Source organism: Phoca vitulina, unplaced genomic scaffold, assembly GCF_004348235.1.
Source record: "Phoca vitulina isolate PV1807 unplaced genomic scaffold, GSC_HSeal_1.0 scaffold1, whole genome shotgun sequence".
Classification (NCBI taxonomy): Eukaryota; Metazoa; Chordata; class Mammalia; order Carnivora; family Phocidae; genus Phoca; species Phoca vitulina.
This window is the reverse complement of record NW_022589704.1, coordinates 98,853,698-98,870,938: the sequence shown is the minus strand read 5'-3', so window position 1 is coordinate 98,870,938 and position 17,241 is coordinate 98,853,698. Positions and strand designations below refer to the sequence as shown.

The window sequence follows — 17,241 nt, the reverse complement described above, 5'->3', positions numbered from 1 at the left end:
CTCTCTCGAGCTTGGGGCTCGAGTGGTGCAAGGGGTGATGTCAGAATGCGAACACACAAGGGAAAGGGTGCCTGTAGAACTTGGCATCATAAAAACCCACTCACAGAAGGCCAGCCTTCATGGTTCCTATAATCTCATCTCACAAGAGATGAACTAAGGGCAAAAGCTCTTTATGTCCCTTTCCCTGTTGAAAATATTAATCTCTCCATTAACGACTTCAATAAAATGATGTCAGTGGAGGAAAAAAAAGAAATTACCACTAGTGACAAGACTGTTCAGCCCCAAAAATGAAAGCAGTCAAGAGGCAGCACGTGATCTGCCTTGTGCACGTACACAAACCCCAGCCAGGACGGTCCCTTCTTGATGAGCTAGGTAGGGTATAACGGAGGAGGAGGAGGACAGAGAGCCTAGCTAACCACAAGCCTTTAACAACCCAGATCACAGCGGGGCGGACCTTTCCGCCCTGCTGTCATGCCATCATGCTCCTCCTTAGGGAGCTGCTCTTTTTTTTTGAGAATGAAAGAGAGCTGGAAAGTGGGGGTCAAGGGGAGGGAGAGAGAATCTTAAGCAGGCTCCACCCCCAGCACAGAGCCCAATGCTGGGCTCCATCTCACTACCCCCAGACCATGACCTGAGCTGAAATCAAGAGTCAGAGGCTCAATCCACTGAGCCACCCGGCACCCTGCAGAGCTGCTCTTGTCCATAGTAAAGAACACTGGGAATTGATTATTTTGTTGTTTTTTTTTTCCTTTGGCTTCCCCTTCCTGTTTACCAGGAGATGCGTTCCTAGGAAAAGAAGTGGATGTGATCCATTCATTCTCTCCATTCTCCCCCAGGCTTCATGCTGTTGGTACCTCAGTGCTGGCCAGTGAAAGAGGCTGCTCTGTGTCTGTCTCCCCAACTAGATGGTGGGGTACGAGATGCCCACGGGCAGAGAGGGTTCTCTTCCTCATGTGAGCATCGCCAGTGGCGAGCCCGGCACCTGACCCATGGTGGGCTTTCACGACCTGTTTGCTGAGTGAATGAATTCATTCAATTGACTGCAAAGGCAGTTCTCAAAGAGGGTTCCTGGTCACGTTTGATTATTGGCCGGCATTTCAAATGCAAGAAGGCTGTCTTTGCAGAACAACATTCGCTTGGATGCATGTCTTTTGAAGTGTTTGTTTAAAAAACCATAGCCCTCCCTCTATGGATGCCATGGTGGTTCCTGCTCAGAGTATATGTGGCAGGGGAGTCTGTGTCCTCACGGAGCACACACAGCCCCGGAATTGGTGGGTGTGGGACGTACACGGAGTAGACCATAGACCAGCAGGGTGTACATGTAACAGGAAAGGTGTGTACAGTGCACAGAAGGCCTCCTGAGTGAAGAGAGAGTCACATACTGGAAGGCATTTTATTTTATTTTTTTAAAGATTTCATTTATCTGACAGAGACAGAGAGAGAGCACGGGCAGGGGGTGCGGCAGGCAGAGGGAGAGGGAGAAGCAGGCTCCCCGCAGAGCAGAGAGCCCGACGCGGCGCTTGAACCCAGTTCCCTGGGATCATGACACGAGCCAAAGGAAGTCGCTTAACCGACTGAGCCACCCAGACACCCACTGGAAGGCATTTTAACCTCATCCTGAGGAGGTGAAGTCTCTGGCTCTCTGGAATACTGGGAGCAAGTGCTCCGCAAAAGAATCTAGGGTTCCTGACCTAGAGCGTGAAGGGGGATGAGCAAGGAGTGGGAACAGTGGGCCTTGGGAAGGGGTTGCTAGGACAGTGTGAAAATAAAACTCACACCTACGAGTCAGCTCCTGATTCTGAGGGCTCTTACCGCCTGTTCACAAGCGCATTCTAAGTGTCCAGTGTGAAGACAGAACACAGTCTTTATTGAGTACTACCCTGAACCAAGTGATGTGTCATTCACTTAACAACTAGTGTCATACATACCTTGTAACCTGTGATCTAGGTGATATTATCCTTATTTTGTAACTAGGGGACCTGTCATTCCAAAAGATGAAATAACCTGTCCAGGGATACACAGTGAGTGACAGAAGTAGGATTGGAACCCAGGCCTTTCTGGCCTCGAGGTCAGTCCGTTTCAGGGTTGCTACACTACCTTTCCCGGTTGGACCTGGGGACATTCAAATTAAATTTATTAAAGTGCCCTGTTTATGTTGCTAAGACATAGTCATTCATGGCCAGATTTTCTGCTGGAGGACAGAGCAGGCAGGAAAGGTCCGGGATCTATCCGCCAGGCTATGTGACTTAAAGGGTAGGGACCCAGCAGTGAGGTCCCACCCAGCTCAGCAGAAAAGGTTCCTAGCAGCTGTGGGAAGTGGTGACAGGAACCATAGTCATCTGGACAGCATCAGGAAGCCTGCCAGAAGGGAGCAGGGCGGACTGCTGAGCCAGAGATGAGTGTAAGATGGCCCTGACCAGAGTCCCCGGGGGGACCGCCCTCCTCTGGGAGACTCAGGGGCAGGCAGGTTACCAGACTCCAGACCTGGGCTCAGGCATGTGACCGGTGTCCATGTGCAGACCTGTGGAAAGAAGAGGGCAGGGGGCTCAGGATTAGGTCACCAGGTGACTTAGGAGCTGGATACATGGTCAGGAGTGGACCAGGCAGATCAATGCCCATGTGGGTGGGATAGGCTGCGGGGACACCAGGTTGCAGTTCACCAGGTGATGGGCCTGTGGCCTGGAGAGGCGGATGACTGGGATACAGTGCAGCCAGTTCAGCTTTAACCTGGATTTACTGCGCCGTCCCTTCCAACGTGTAACTCAGAAGCCCTGCTCGGGCATCAGAAGACCAGTGATTCCGTCCAGCATGCTCTTGAGCACCTGCTGCGAGCCAGGCACCAGCTGGCCCCCACAGCTTTCTGCCCTCACCATCTGGGTGATGCTCTCGCTTGCTGCTGGAAATAGTGCACATACCACTGCTGACTCTGCCCAGATGTCACCTCCTCAGAGAGCCCTCCATGACCATCCAGCTGAAGAGGCCGTGCACCCACCCGCCTCTCTGTCCCCCAGCCCAGTCACTCTCTTCACAGTAGCGATCATGAATAGGAATTTGCACATGGAGCTCATTGTGCAAGGTGCTTGGTTAGCATCAGCCCCTCTAGCGTGCACCCTCTGTGGGAGCAGTGATACCGCCTCGTCACCACCGTGTTTAGTCCTCAGGGTGACCGTGCAATATCTGTTGGAAGACTAAGCTGTCAGGTACCTTAGGAAAAAGTCTTTAACCCAAATCCAGCCTTTTGTTTATGAGGTCACCGTCCTGGAAACACTCTAAATTTTCCACCAATAGAAAAATGGGTAAAGTAGCAGTGTGATTGGGAATATTGTAGAGTTTTTAAAGTTTTGATTGTTGAAAGTGTAAAATAGCATGGAAATACTTACATTGAATGAAAGAGGACTCAGTTATTTACATAGGAGTTTCTCAACCTCAACACAATTAACATGTTGGACCAGATGACGCCTTGTTGTGTGGGGGCTGTCCTGCATGTTGTAGAAAGTTTAGCAGCATCCCTGGCTCCTAGCAGAAGGTACTTGGAGCACCCTCTCCTCACAGCTGTGGCCATCTAATCCGTCCCCAGACACCACCTCATGCCCTTCAGGGGGCAAAATCACCCCTGGTGGAGAACCACCAGTCTGTTGATTGTGAAATTGTAATCACACACACACACATACAAATGGGACAGTTAGTGCCCAATGATAGAATTGCTGAGTAAATTAGAGAAACCTCTATGTAATATCATGCAAATAAATAGGTCAATCTCAGAAGTGATGTAAAGAAGTCCATGAAAATGTTGGTAATAGTACCTTTTGGGTGTTGCCTGCAGGCCTTGGTCACTACATGCCCTTCCTCACCATTTCCCAAAATGTTTCAACAGATGGAAAAGAAGAAGCAAGAGAACAAGATGAGAAGAGACCAGTTGAACGACCAGTACTTGGAACTGTTAGAAAAGCAGAGGCTGTACTTTAAGACTGTGAAGGAGTTCAAGGAGGTAAGAGGGAGATGGGGCCAGGCAGGGAAGGCTGTGGGGGGATTTGTGTTCGTCTCAAGAGGAGCCTTTAAAAACCAGAGTGGTTGCCTGGTTTCCCACTGGTCTGGGAATGGGTAACAGCAGGTCGGCAGTGTGATCCAACAGTGAAGTACCGCATCTAGGTAGTTCAGGACTGCGTGGTTCGCTGGCCCATCTCGAGTCTCGAATTGAACGTTCTGAGAGACATCACAACTTTATTTTCATTCCCCTAACGTTTAGTAAGCATATTAAACTCACAAGTAAAATAGCATCAAAGGCCACCTGGAAGCAGCATTTGTTACACATTCAGAGCTGGAATTTTCCTTCCCCCCATCCGAGGTCGGGGAGGGACCTTGAGAAGCCTGTGGGAAGAGTGAACTTCGAGCGTGGCCGGCTTGGGTTCGAGCCCTGCCTTTACCACTTACCAGCTGTGCACTTGGGCAGTAACTGAATCCCCCCAAACCTGTTGCCTCGTTGGTGGGTTCTGCTGGGTCAGGTGAGGGGTGAAAGCTTCTAGCACTCCGTCTGCCTCCTGTAACACCCTGTGCTCAGCTGAATTTTGTTTGTCCCCATCTTTTTCTCCCTGCATTTGGACAGGGTTACTCTCCATGGGTCCAGAAAGAAAAGTGTTTGCCCTTTCCTTATGAGATTTTCTGGAAAAGAGACTTGATTGTGTCACTTACTAGGATATCAGCAGCTTCATTTTCAGGAATTCCTAACCCAAATCCATGTGGTTTCAGTGAGTATAGAGATTTTGCTAAATATAGAGGGGCTGGAAGTGTCGGTTGTAGCCTGGTGTTAGGTCCACAGAATAAAAATTACAATCTTTTCATACCAATAATTTTATTCCTGTATATCTTTAAAAACTTGTTTCCCTCCCTCCCTTCCTTTTTTCCTTCCTTCCTGATTTTTCCTTTTCTACTTCTCCTTCCCTTTTTTTTTTTTTTTTTTTTTTAAAGATTTTATTTATTTATTTGACAGAGAGAGACACAGCGAGAGAGGGAATACAAGCAGGGGGAATGGGAGAGGGAGAAGCAGGCTTCCCGCTGAGCAGGGAGCCCGATGCGGGGCTCGATCCCAGGACCCTGGGATCATGACCTGAGCTGAAGGCAGACGCTTAACGACTGAGCCACCCAGGTGCCCTCCTTCCCTTTTTTTTAAATTTAACTCGTGGAGGCCACAACCCATGGACATTTCAAAATCTCTCACACTTTCCATAAATGATCTTCCTGCTCCTACCATGCCCCTGGGGATATATCAGGTTGTTAAACAGACCCACTCCCTGTGTCAAGGAGCTTGTGTCGTGGTTGGGGAGACAGATAACAAGCTAGGAAACACAAAGCCTAGTAAACAAGTAATAACCAGTGAGAACTAATTTCAGTTGTTGCCGGGGGTTGGAGCACTAATGGAGATGGTGTGGTCAGGGCAGGTCTCTCTCGGTGCGGTCTTGGCCTTGGGCACAGCAGGAGTGAGACCTAAGGCCAGGCAGCTGGAAGAGTGACTGAGTGAAGTGCTTGGGTCTAGGAGCCCCTTGTGGTTAGTGGGCATTGGAGCTGAAGTTTCGGAAGGGCTAGTGAGCGAGCTGGCAGGGATCCAACAGGACCCTCCGCTCCCCCTCAGAGCTCTTTTCCCCCTTTAATGCAAGTAACTCAGAAAAAAGGCCCAGCGGGGAGGAATTAAATGTTGCTGGGACACGCCAGCACTACCCTTATGACAGCAGAAACAAAAAGCAGATAAGTTGAGGAAGATAAGTATAAGCTGTCAAAATCAAAGCAAATAAAAGCGAAATGGAAAAGCTCCTTCTCGCACTACGCGCTCTCAGGGCTGAAGGCTAAAGATGACCTCCCAAGGCAGCGGTTCCTTCAGAGACGGTAAGCATCAGGCTTTCTGTGATCCTGCCTCCCCAGGCGCAGAGACCCTCGAGTCAGAGAGCACGCGTGGGTCCCTCCGGGCCGCTGAGACCCCTAGACCATGTGCCTGCCCATGCCATTTCCCTCCGTCCAAAGCTCGTCGGGGAAAAAGGGAAGGGGAATATATGTTCTTCAGACAACTGAATAGATTTCATATAAAGGACTCACCTTTAAAAAAAAAAAAAACATATTTTCTTGTTTTTTGACATGAAAATGATAGTATTTATTCTTTATTTTTTAACATTTTACTTGGCAAAAATTTAAAATTAGCAACTGCGTGTCTGTCCCAAATTCTTAAACTTTTTCCACCCGCTCCTCTGCGGTGACTCGGCCCCTCCTTGGGGCCACCGCAGCTTGAGGAAGAAGCGCTGGCGGAGGCTCACGGCTCCCCAGTTTCCACCCCATTCCTTCAGCCGGAGTAATTGTGCTGTTTTACAGACGGCAGTTACTGGATAAGATCTCACGTGTGGTAGATTGGTCTGAAGGAGCAGACTTTCATCTCAGGGCAGGGTCTTCTTCCAGAACCCTCTCTGTCTGCTTTCTTTCCTTGCCCCCCCCACCTGCCTGGTCTCCTCCTGAGTTCTAAATCCCCGCCGCATCCTGGTCTCTGGCACTTGTGGTGGCTGCAGGTACTATTCATGCAGAGCGCAGCAGCATCGCAGAGCACGGCCCTGGCCACCTTCGTCGTTCCCTTCATCGGGTCTGGCGTACTGCACGTTCACTGAGCAGCTCCAGTGGTGCCCCCTCATCCTGACCCCCAGCCTCCCCGGCTGTCGAGGCACTGGTTAGAGACATCCAGTGACCTCTGAGTTTCCACTGGCTTGCTCATCGCAGCAGGTGTGTTAATAGCAAGTCGGCCAGGGAACAACACATACTCTGAAACCTCTTTAATTGCCGTATTACGTTAATTAATTACGTCTCTAAACCACGGTCTCTCATAAGGTCACCAAAGCGAGCTTTAAACTCTAGCCTAGCACTGACGAATGCAGGCCGTGCATTTTCATGAAGCTGACTTTGAGTACATAGTTTCGAGGGGGCTGAAGTGCCGTGTCTGGCACATGGTGGGCCCCGTGTGGTCTTCAGTAACAGAAACAGAGGCAAGTTTTTTCCCTTCTCTTCTGGAAAGAAATGCCTAAAGGACCCTTTCTGCATTTGCTTTGAACAGATGGACAGTATCATTCTGTAATTTCCCCAAGGGCCTCCGGTAGATTGCATGAAACTTCATGAGCGCTCACACAGAGCAGGTGACGGCCCAGGATACCCGTACTGGGAAGTTCCGGCACCATCTCAGCTTTGTGTACATAGACTGGCCCCTGCCAGTCTCAGGGACGCCACCACAGGAGCATGTTGATGCTGCTGAGCTGTTTTTGCCTCATTTAAAAGTTCAAGTGGGTGACAACTGAATGTATTTATTCATTCTTTTGTTGTTTTATCTTTTTTTATTACGGAAATTTTCAAAAAATACACAGAAGTAGAGAAGGTAATTTAATAATAGAGTAGTATGACTGTCTGCCTGTTCTTGTTCCATCTTTACCCCCACACCCATGCTTTGTTTTTGGCTGGAGGCTTTCTCCCCAAGCAAATCGCAATAACTCATTTTATTTTATTTTATTTTCTCTTCAATAACTCGTTTTAAAAAGGACAACTTTCTTCTCTGTTTCCTCTCAACCTCTTTCTCTTCCCATGGCCCAGGAACAATTAACTCCCTCCCCCTCCAGAAACATGTGCTCAAAAAGTGTCAGAGTGCCTTGCTTCTGACAGTCAGTCAGCCTTCCCCACTGGCCCAGAGCCCAGCTATTTCCCAGCACTGAGGAGAAGGCTAAGTACCTGCAGGTGAACTGGCACTTAGTAAAAAAAGGGTCACTGCAGCCATGAGCCATGGCACTGCCAGAAAGAACCGAGGGCCTCCAGGAGCACCTAGCCAGGCCCAGGGAAATGGAAACACTGACTTTGGGGGTCTTGGATGCAGAGGGTTAAGGTGGAAGGATTTCTTCCACACTAAGGGCATCTCCAGGGAAGCAGGGCTCCTGGAGGCCTGGCCTCACTCTTGGGCCGGGGCCCTCCAGCTTGCCTCTCCAGGCCTTTCCCACTACCACGTTCACCTTTCAGCTTAAACCGAAACCGGGTTCCTGGTGACATGGCCCAAGGAAGGAGGGGACATTGTTTGCTAGCAGGTGGAGGTATCCTGAGCTGTCAAGGCTGGTGGGAACAAGAGGGAAGGAGCAGGCGTAGTGAGAAGCTCTGGAACATGTTTGAAGAGGTGGATACAGAGTGATGCAGAGGTGACCTCGCCCCACTGGATGCCAGATTCCACACACATGGGCTGGGACCAGTGACCTCCCTTGGCACCTGCAGTAATGGATTTCATACAGCTCATTTTTAAAAGGGGAAGTGTCTCTCAGTGCATGTCTCTCAGCCGGTCTTCGGTGAGTTTCTTTCTTAAAGCTAAGGATATACCCAATCTCCACTGTTGTCAGAGTAAGGACTTCGCCATGGGCTCTGCTTGCTGAGGTGTGCCTTTCGTCACCCCTTTGGCCGCGGGCTCCAAGGACCTTCCCCTTCCTTATCATAGTGGTCCATGGGTTCCTAAGTATCTGCTGGCTGCTTCTGGCCCCTGAGGATTGCAGTGGCTTCGTGAAGTCTTGTGGAATGACAGTGCCTAATCCTCATCCAGTTCTCGGCCTTACAGTCCAGAAGCCCGTTGTCGTTACAGTTATTTTGGCACCAAAGATCAGGTGAACCCGTCCCGGCCATTCTGTCATGCTGGTGGCAGCGTGCAAGGGGGCCTGTTTACTCGTCAGTCACTGTGTCTCCTGGGACTGGGAAAGCTCATGCACACGTTCTCTGCTTCCTTTCCAGGAGGGCCGCAAGAATGAGGTGCTGCTGTCCAAGGTAAAAGCCAAGGCCTCCTGAAAGTTCCCGGACATCATCGTATGTCACTGATTTTTTTTTTCCTTTACGCCATGTATCAACTGCAAGATGGTGAAATGGTTCTGAACACTACAGTAGAGAGATGCAGGGGTCATAATCTCAGCACCCGGATATTTTCTTTCTCCCATTTGCTTCCATTTCATCTCTCTGTTGTTGATGGAATCAGACGGTGTAAACATGATGGCTTGGATAACACCCGTCATCCTATGAGGAAATGCGGGCAGTATTCGTTCTGCGTCGGGTCAGCTTGAATTTCTCCAGTAACATTGCACACATAAAGGTACCTGTATTTGTATGGACTCTCTGAATAAAAAGGAATTCATTTGTTCAGCAAATGTTAATTGAGCAACCAGTGAGAAGTAAGCACTGGGGGAGACGGAAGTATAAAACACAGGCGCTGCACCTCGGGCAGCCAGCAAGTGGCCCGCGGCGGGGCAGAAATAGCCCACTGGACCCCAGAGCTTGGTCACCTGAGATTTTTTTTTTTTTTTTAGTAAAGGCTTTTAGCTGAATGACCAGCCCATGTGAGTGTTGGTCACGTGGGCCCTTCACTTACCCTTGGTGCCTTTTGTTCCTGGCTCCTCGAGACACCAGCTAGCAGTCTTAATGGTGTAACCACAAGAATGAAAGCTCAGTGGCTGCCATCGGTTTAACTCGTACACACGACTCGAGTTTATTTCACCAAAAATTGAAAACAGGGGCCTCATATTGAGGACCCCTACACAAGCATGACACCTTAATATGCCCAGTTCTCACATGAGTACCAGCCAGGCGTGGCTGGTCTTGTGCATCCCTCCCCATTACGCATACACGCCATGAGCTCCACGTTCTGGACAGGTCCTGGGCCACGCACAGAGATGAGACTCACGCACCAGTCGCTGAGCTCCAGGGCAGCATGTGGTAAATGCCAGAGCGACTGGCCACGAGCAGAAAGCAGAGGGCATTGGAGGAGGAAGAGCAGTGGGGCGTGCAAAGATCCAGGAGACTTCGTGGGCGAGGTAGGACTGGGGCTAGATCAGAGCGGGGAGTTGCATTTTAATAGGCAGACACAGGTGGGAAGGCCATTTTGGATAAAGCACGACTGTAATTAGAAACTTGAAAGGGTGCAGGGAGAATCCAAGCGTGCTTGCTGGGCAGGGAGTGGACGGGCCTGTCTCTGCAGGACAGGCAGGCTGGGACCAGCCTTCGGGGGGGCCTTGAAGGCAGGCAGAGCAGTACACTGTCCTCTGGAAGTGAGCAGAGCAGACCAGACGCGGAGCCCCTCCTGCCCTGGCCGTCAGGGATCCGGCAGCTCAGCCGTGTTCGGTGAACCCCAGCGTGAGGTTTGCGCTTCATTCTGCGTGAACCTTGCACACATACTGGTCAGCAGGTACGGACGCGACCCTTTAGAAATCTGATGCCAGATTAGCAGCAGCCACTGGTTTCTGTGGCCGGGCAGCGAGGCCTGTCCGATGAGGCTGGCTGCTTCCAGAGGGATGCTCCCCTGTGCCAAGTGTGTCCTTCCTGGGCCGCGTACGTCTCCCCTCGGCTGCTCCGGTGGCCACGGTCATCTGCAGATTGATTTTTTGAAAGGGCCCCATGAAGCTGAAGCAAGTGACGGCCAGAGAGCAGGTGGCACTCTGAGGGCGGGGGGGGGGGCGGGGAACAGCAGTTTGCAGATTATTTCAGATTCAGGGGAACATCTGTGTTTTCTTGTTGAGAAGCTCATGGACCCGCCCCCTAACAACATTTTGAGCAGTTATGAAATTGTCTGTTTGTCCAAAGGTGGTAGGGAGGTTATATTCTGGGGTTCCGTAGCCCGTCTCCATACTGTCGGGGAAAGTATGGCATGACTACTCCAAAGCAACTAATTAATAACCATTTTTAAAAGTGAGAGGCGTTTATTGGGTATGTTTCCAAAGAATTTCATTTGATTTGGTTTTGGTATAGGGAGGTATCAGAAGATCTCTTTTCCCCTTTTAATCCACAAGGTCTAGTACAGATTACAAGTTCGTTCCTATTCCTTGGACACATCTTGGATTAGACTGCAGGAGCCAGTTTTGAGAACTGTGTGTTTCCTACAGATGCCCCACAGAGTGGATGGTCCCTTTGTGAGGAATTAGGACCGTAAGCGTGCCTTACAGTCGGGCCTTAGAGTCTGACGTGATGCCCCAAGGCCCACTTCATTTCAGAAGCCACTCAGGAGCGTTCCTCCCAGGATATCTTGTGTGCCCAGAGTATGGCTGGGTATTGGGCTAAGCCCACAGACTTTTCTGGAGTTTAAAAAAAAAAAAAAAAGTCAGCAGGAAACATGCTTACGTTACTTTTATGAAATGTGTGCTTCTGGAGGAATGAGGCTTCCCGAGGAAGCATTCAGTTTCCCCTCTTCGGTCGGAGCCATGAGCTTGCTAACATGGCAGCCTTCCCGGAGCTGACCACCCGGTACCCTGGCATTCTCCACCAGTCTCGGGGTGGGGCGCCACCCTCCCCAACATGCATCTCACCGAGTACATGGGGCTGCCTTGGTCTAAACCAAAATCAGAGCTGCTGAGCAGTACAGACTAGAGGACCGTGAGGCATGTGGGGAGACATTTGGACATATTTCTTGTTGTCCTTGGCCAGGGTTCGGTCCCATGGGTCCCTGGGGTCAGCTCATTGCACTAGAGGGAGGTGCCAAATGTTAGAGAATGCTGCCAAAGTGACATGTTGGGGTGTTTCCTTTTTGAACAGAGAGAGCAAGCTCATTCCAGGTTTGTCAGGCCTAAGTTCTTGTTAGAGTCTCAAGTGTATGGTTTTCACTGGGTTCTGGTCCATTGCCCATATTCTGTGGGTAGCCAGGTCCTGCCAGTGTCTACTGAAGCAGGACCAGAAGGCCGAGGGGCTGCGACAGATAGCAGGCCTTTCTCAGGCTGAGGAAGTACTTCTTGACAAACAGCGTAGCTCTTGGAAGCTCCTGAAACCAGGAGCAGAGGACGGGGAAGGCCTCAGGCAGCCCTCTGCAGCCTCACGCAGCGCCATCCCCATGACCTCAGGCTGACTACTGCTGGCCTTGATCATGTCTGTAGTGACCAAAGCAGGCCTGACAGCAAAGGCACTTTGGACCGCAAGCAGTGGCCTGTGACCCGGGCCACCTTGATTCCTGTCACTCGGGCATGGCCTCGTCTTGCCCTGTCTGCACGTGACTGATGATCAGTGTACGAGGGAAGCAGCCATTCTAGCGATAAACTTCAGCAGGCACTTTGGCTGAGCCTGAGGTGCAGAGCCGGCTTGAAGTTTGCTTTGGGGAAGAACGTTAAGGAAGCGCTTTCTGCTGTCCTTGTGTCCAGTGCTGGCTTCCGGTACAAGCACATCTTACTGCACGGCAGTCCCGCAGAGAGCCCCAGCAAGGGGAGGTAGCTGCCGTCCATCTGTGTGGCTGGGTACTGGTCAGGCGGCGTGCCTTATGCAAGCCATCTTCGGAGCCCCCCGGGCCTTCTCTCAGTCCTTTTCCCCAGGTCCAGAGCATTTCTTCTAACAGCACATGGCGATGGGCTCAAAAACGCTTTGTAAAAAATCATGTTGTCACGGTCCCCACTCTTCTCACGATAAATGTGTAAAAGCGTTGAGGGGGTCTAGTAGCTGGTGTGTGGCTCATTTGACATTGTGGGGAATACTGTGGGTTTTCCGCGTCAGCCTTACATCAGTTCCTCCAATGCGCCGAGCTCGCACCTGCCCGTGGTTGTGGTCCTTGCTGCTGCCTCCGCCTGGTCCGCCATCCGTCCAAGGTCACGGCAGTGGCTTTCCGGGACAGCCTGATCTGCTACAGACCCATTCAGTGTCTGCCTGCAGCCCTGCTCACATCCTGCCCTTTGCCCTGCTGTCTCTCTTGGTGGCACAGGCTACTGTTTGATCTCTTCGTCCTTTGCGAAGTCTGTTGCGTGCTCACCCCCCAGAGTGGGAGAGCGGTGAAAGCAGGAACCGTGCAGTCTCCCCAGAGCCTGGCTTGGGTCAATGGCCCGGAGATTCTGGCCGCATAAAAGAGCTTCTCTAAATTACAACTTTGCATCCCTGTTAATTAGCAGAGTCTAGACTGAAACTTTCGTCTGATTTATGCTTTGTTTGCATACAGGTGGACAGTTTTACTCAGCAGCTTGAGAGAATCTCTCAGAGCGTCTTTGTTAGACTCGCACCTCAAAGGTCGGGATGACAGAGGGGTCAGAGGTCTCAAACCGTTCAAAGCAATTACCTTTCACGTGGGTTTTTTTTCTCCCAGACAGGGGGAAAGAGAAAGGGAACACACCAGTGTCAGAGATTAGGTCATGAGTCTCTTTTGGCTCCAAGTATGTCGTGAACCTAATGGTCGCGTGACTGGTCGAAGTGACTCAGCCACATGAAACCAGGAAGTGGGGAGCAGCCGTGGAATGCCGTGCTGGCAGGAGTACGAACGGTACAAATCCACGGGGGCAGTCCGACAGTATCTATGAACAGTGCAAATGCACAGACCGCTTGAGCCAGCAGTGCTACTTCTAGGAGTTTTCCCCATGTACAGGGACTTTTACTGCAGCATTATTTGTAATAGCAAGAAGTTGGAAACCACCACCAACATAGGGCAGTGGTTAAGTGAATCATGGTGAATCCGTCCAGTGGGCTGTTAAATTTGGAAGAACAGAGTCACTCTGTATGTACTGCTGTGGGATGATCCCTAAGGCGCATGGTTAAGTGGGGGACAAGAGGCTCTTGGTATACTAGTGCTTGTTTTTGAAAGAGGGGAGGGGTTGGGGAAAACGTGTGTCGATGGGTATACACACGTGCGTGGCACATTCACACACATCCGTCATGCGTACCTGCTAGCGTGTGCCTAGACTATCTCTGGGAGGGTACACAGGAACCTGACAGCTTCGGTTGCCTCTGGGGAGAGGGATGGGATTTGCTTTTCACTGTATACCTTTTGTACCTTTTGAATTTTATACCATGTACATGTATTATCTATTCAAAAAAAAAATAAAGTTTTTAAATCTTAATTTGATTTGATTTTCTACCAAACAGAAACATGACAGAAGATTCATGTTTGATAAATCTGCTTTCCTTAGGAATTTAAAGCCCTACGCCCAAAGTAATTAATCTCTCCTTTTCTTGGGTCTTGGGGGGAAATAGGGAAGTGGAAAGGGGGCTCACCTCTTCTGACAGAGCAGCTATAGGGAGAGGAAGCAGTGAGGGAACGGCAAGGGGGCAGTGGACCATGAAGCGGTTTGCCCCTCTCTCGTGAGGGTCACAGCACCACCCCTGTCCCTCTGGCTTTGGGGGTGCAAAAGATGGAGATGGTACCCCTGAGCCAAGGAGACGTTGCTGCTGGTAATCAGCACAAGATGCATTAAGAGAGCTTCTGTTCGTGCAAGTTGTTGGGGAAGGACAAGGTGTCTAGAGCAGCCTTAACCATTTTGAGACCATGAGAAGAGACATCCCAACACGGGGAGCTTGGCAGAGTGAAAAGATGGGAAGAGCCTGGCTCCCTGAAGGCATGGCGAGCCTCTTGAACCAACCCAGGGACCCCTCGCCCCCATATTTCTTGTTCCATGAGAAAAATAAATCCCTGATAGCTCCTTCATTCAACCAACAAATATTTGAGCTTCTGTTGTGGGTCAGGCCCTGGGAATACAACAGTGAACAAAGCAGACAGAAGAACTTGCCTTCACTACATTCCAGCGGGGAAGACTTACAAGCAAGGTAAGACCGTGTAAGCTACAGCTTACATGTGTTGTACGTGTTGCTTCAGCGTACTGGTTAAGGAAGAAGGATCGGGAGTGTCTGGTTTGGTGGTGATTTGCAATTTTATAATGAATAGTTAGGGACTACCTTCACATCCTTTACTGGGAACTACCTTGGTTGTCATTCCGGAAACTTCACCAGAGCACCAGTTAATTTGCTGGCCACTGCACATACCCAGTGGTGTACCCCCTGTCAGGGCCTGCTCGGTGTCAGCCTCCTGGTTCCCTCCAGGCTTGTCGTAGATGTCACCAGAGTGTCTACCTTAAAAAATGCCTCCTGTCCCTAATTGCCTCTTTCACCGACTCTTAGCCACCCCAATTTTCTTTGAATTCTACAAACTGCACATTATTTTACATCCTTTTATTTTTGTCATGTAGAAAACCAGGTGTTCTATGGTTTAAAAGCTATGGGTAGTTTCTCTGCATGAATTTAATTTTGATGACTTTTATTTTTTCTTGAGATTTTATTTGAGAGAGAGCGTGCACACACACACACAAGCAGGAGGGGGGCAGAGAGAGGGAGAAGCAGGCTCCCCACTGAGCAGGGAGCAAAGGTGGGGCTCGATTCCAGGACCCTGAGATCATGACCTGAGCTGAAGGCAGATGCCTAACCAACTGAGCCACCCAGGCCCCTAATACTGGTATTTTTTAAAGATAACGTTTACATGTTTTCAACTTAATTCAGGTAAGAAATAAAATGTGTTTTGCATTTTCTAGATTTGTGTGCTGTTTTGTTTCAGAAGTTTGAATCATTAGTGTTTTTATGATCAAAATCCAGCCTAGAAAAAACTTTCTCCATTGTCTCTTTAGGATATCTGTGTTCTTAGCATTAAATAAATACAAACAAACTGATGACTAGTGAGGGAATGAGCCACCTGGTGAGGGATACCTGTGTGAGGGAGATGCCAGGCGGAGGGGTTACTGAGTGTAAAGTCCTTGAGGTAGAAGCAGGCCCAGCAGGTGAGTTTTGAGGAACGTGAAGGGTACCTGTGTGGGGAATCATTGGAGGCTTTGGAGATTTCAACAGAGACACTTTGGGAGCTGTGCTGACCACAGACCAGGGAAGCAAGGGCAACAGCAAGGAGCCCAGATAAGAGATGACTGATAATCCAGATGAACATATACCAGAAACAAAAGTCTTAGACACTGTGCTTACCCTTTTTATACCACACTCTGATTTTTTATGTTCTGCCTTTTTCACATATGGAGCACTGAATTATTTGTTGCCATTCTTCACTCCCCCAGAACAGACACCTTTGTCGTGGCGTCCTGGTGGGTGGAATGCTCTTCCCCATCCTTTGACTTTGGGCTTTTACTTGGTCTGTGGGTTGTTAGCAGACTTGCTATGAGCAAAAGTTTGGAAGTGTGCTTGAGTGGTCGGGCTTGCCCACTTGCTCACCTCTCTTGAAAATAACATACCGTGCTGGCCCAAGGAGGTTGAGGGACACATGGAACAGACCTAGACCCAAACAAACTGCTGCTTGAAGCTGGACCCAGAAGAGCCCAGCCTGGATCAGTGAGATCCCAGCCAACTCATAGACATTTCATAGACTCAGACACTTCTCTGTACTACCCAGTGTTAGTGTAGAGGGACCAGGTCAGGGGCCAGAAGAGCAGGCTTCTAGGGATGGTACCCACGTGGGGATAGATGCTCATGCTGGACAGCAATCATGGTCAGAATCCAAATTCCCGTCCGACATGGCATGAAGAAACATGGAGGCCATGCTAAAGTGGAGAAAGGGAGCATACTTTATCCATTGTACATGACTGCATTATAAAAGAATACCATTGGGTTAGCCCCATCCATCCTACAGACCTGGAACTTTGTGAAATTGGATTCTGACATGAAGATACTTTAGCAAATGAATCTCGACAAGGAAGAGACTAATTCCTCTTACATCCTCCCACCCCCGTCTTAGGTACTGCAAGCAAAGAGATTTGAGGCAGAGCAGAGACATTATGGTTATTAAAGCAGTTCCTGCAATGTTCATTATAAATCAGATACTTTGTCAATAGACTGTTATTCTGATACTCTTATTAAAAGGAATTACAGGTGCAGCCTTACAGAGAGTCAGTCATCAACTGATCTGTTTCAGAAATTAAGCATTTTGTAATTATAGTGGTGGTTAGGGAAGGTCTCCCTAACTGAAGAAAAGGGTCAAGTCTGAAAGGTCCAATAGAAGTTGCCACCAAATCAGTAAGCAAGCAACCTCCTTTTAAGAAGGGCTCCACATACGTAATTCCTTCCGCCTGGGATGCTTCCATCACGATCCTACATTAAGCCAAAGCCCAGGCAAATGAACACGATCATAAAGCATCCTACCCAGAAGGAAGAGTAAACCAAAAAATTCCACAAGTGCCCCTCACCAACTCTACCTAGATTCTTCCTCTAAGGCTCCTGCCTGGAATCCAACTAGAACAATGCAAGCAGACCCACTACACCAGGTACAGTGTTCATGCTGCAAAACGCAAGCAAACATTGAAACATGGAGTCCAGGCCGACTTCCGTTGAGTTCCCGTCCTTCCCCATGCTTGGATACAGGTCAACTTGAGTCCAGATACCAGTTCTGCCATGTATGTACTCATGTGTGACCACAGGCAGGCTACTTACCCTCGGAACGGGGTTCGATGAGGACAGAACCTACCTCGCAGGATAGATGTAGGATCAAAT

General features: G+C 49.7%; 1 protein-coding gene across 1 annotated transcript in view; it reads left to right on the top strand.

Annotated features, from left to right (window-relative positions):
• CCDC93 (coiled-coil domain containing 93) overlaps nt 1-10,470 on the top strand; it is an 88,803-nt gene extending 78,333 nt beyond the window's left edge. Inside the window, exons 23-24 of the mRNA XM_032411886.1 lie at nt 3,875-3,988; nt 8,776-10,470. Coding sequence (XP_032267777.1) covers nt 3,875-3,988; nt 8,776-8,829 — 168 coding nt within the window. The 3' untranslated portion in view covers nt 8,830-10,470. The remainder of the gene's footprint in view (nt 1-3,874; nt 3,989-8,775) is intronic.
• The last annotated feature ends 6,771 nt before the right edge of the window (nt 10,471-17,241 follow it).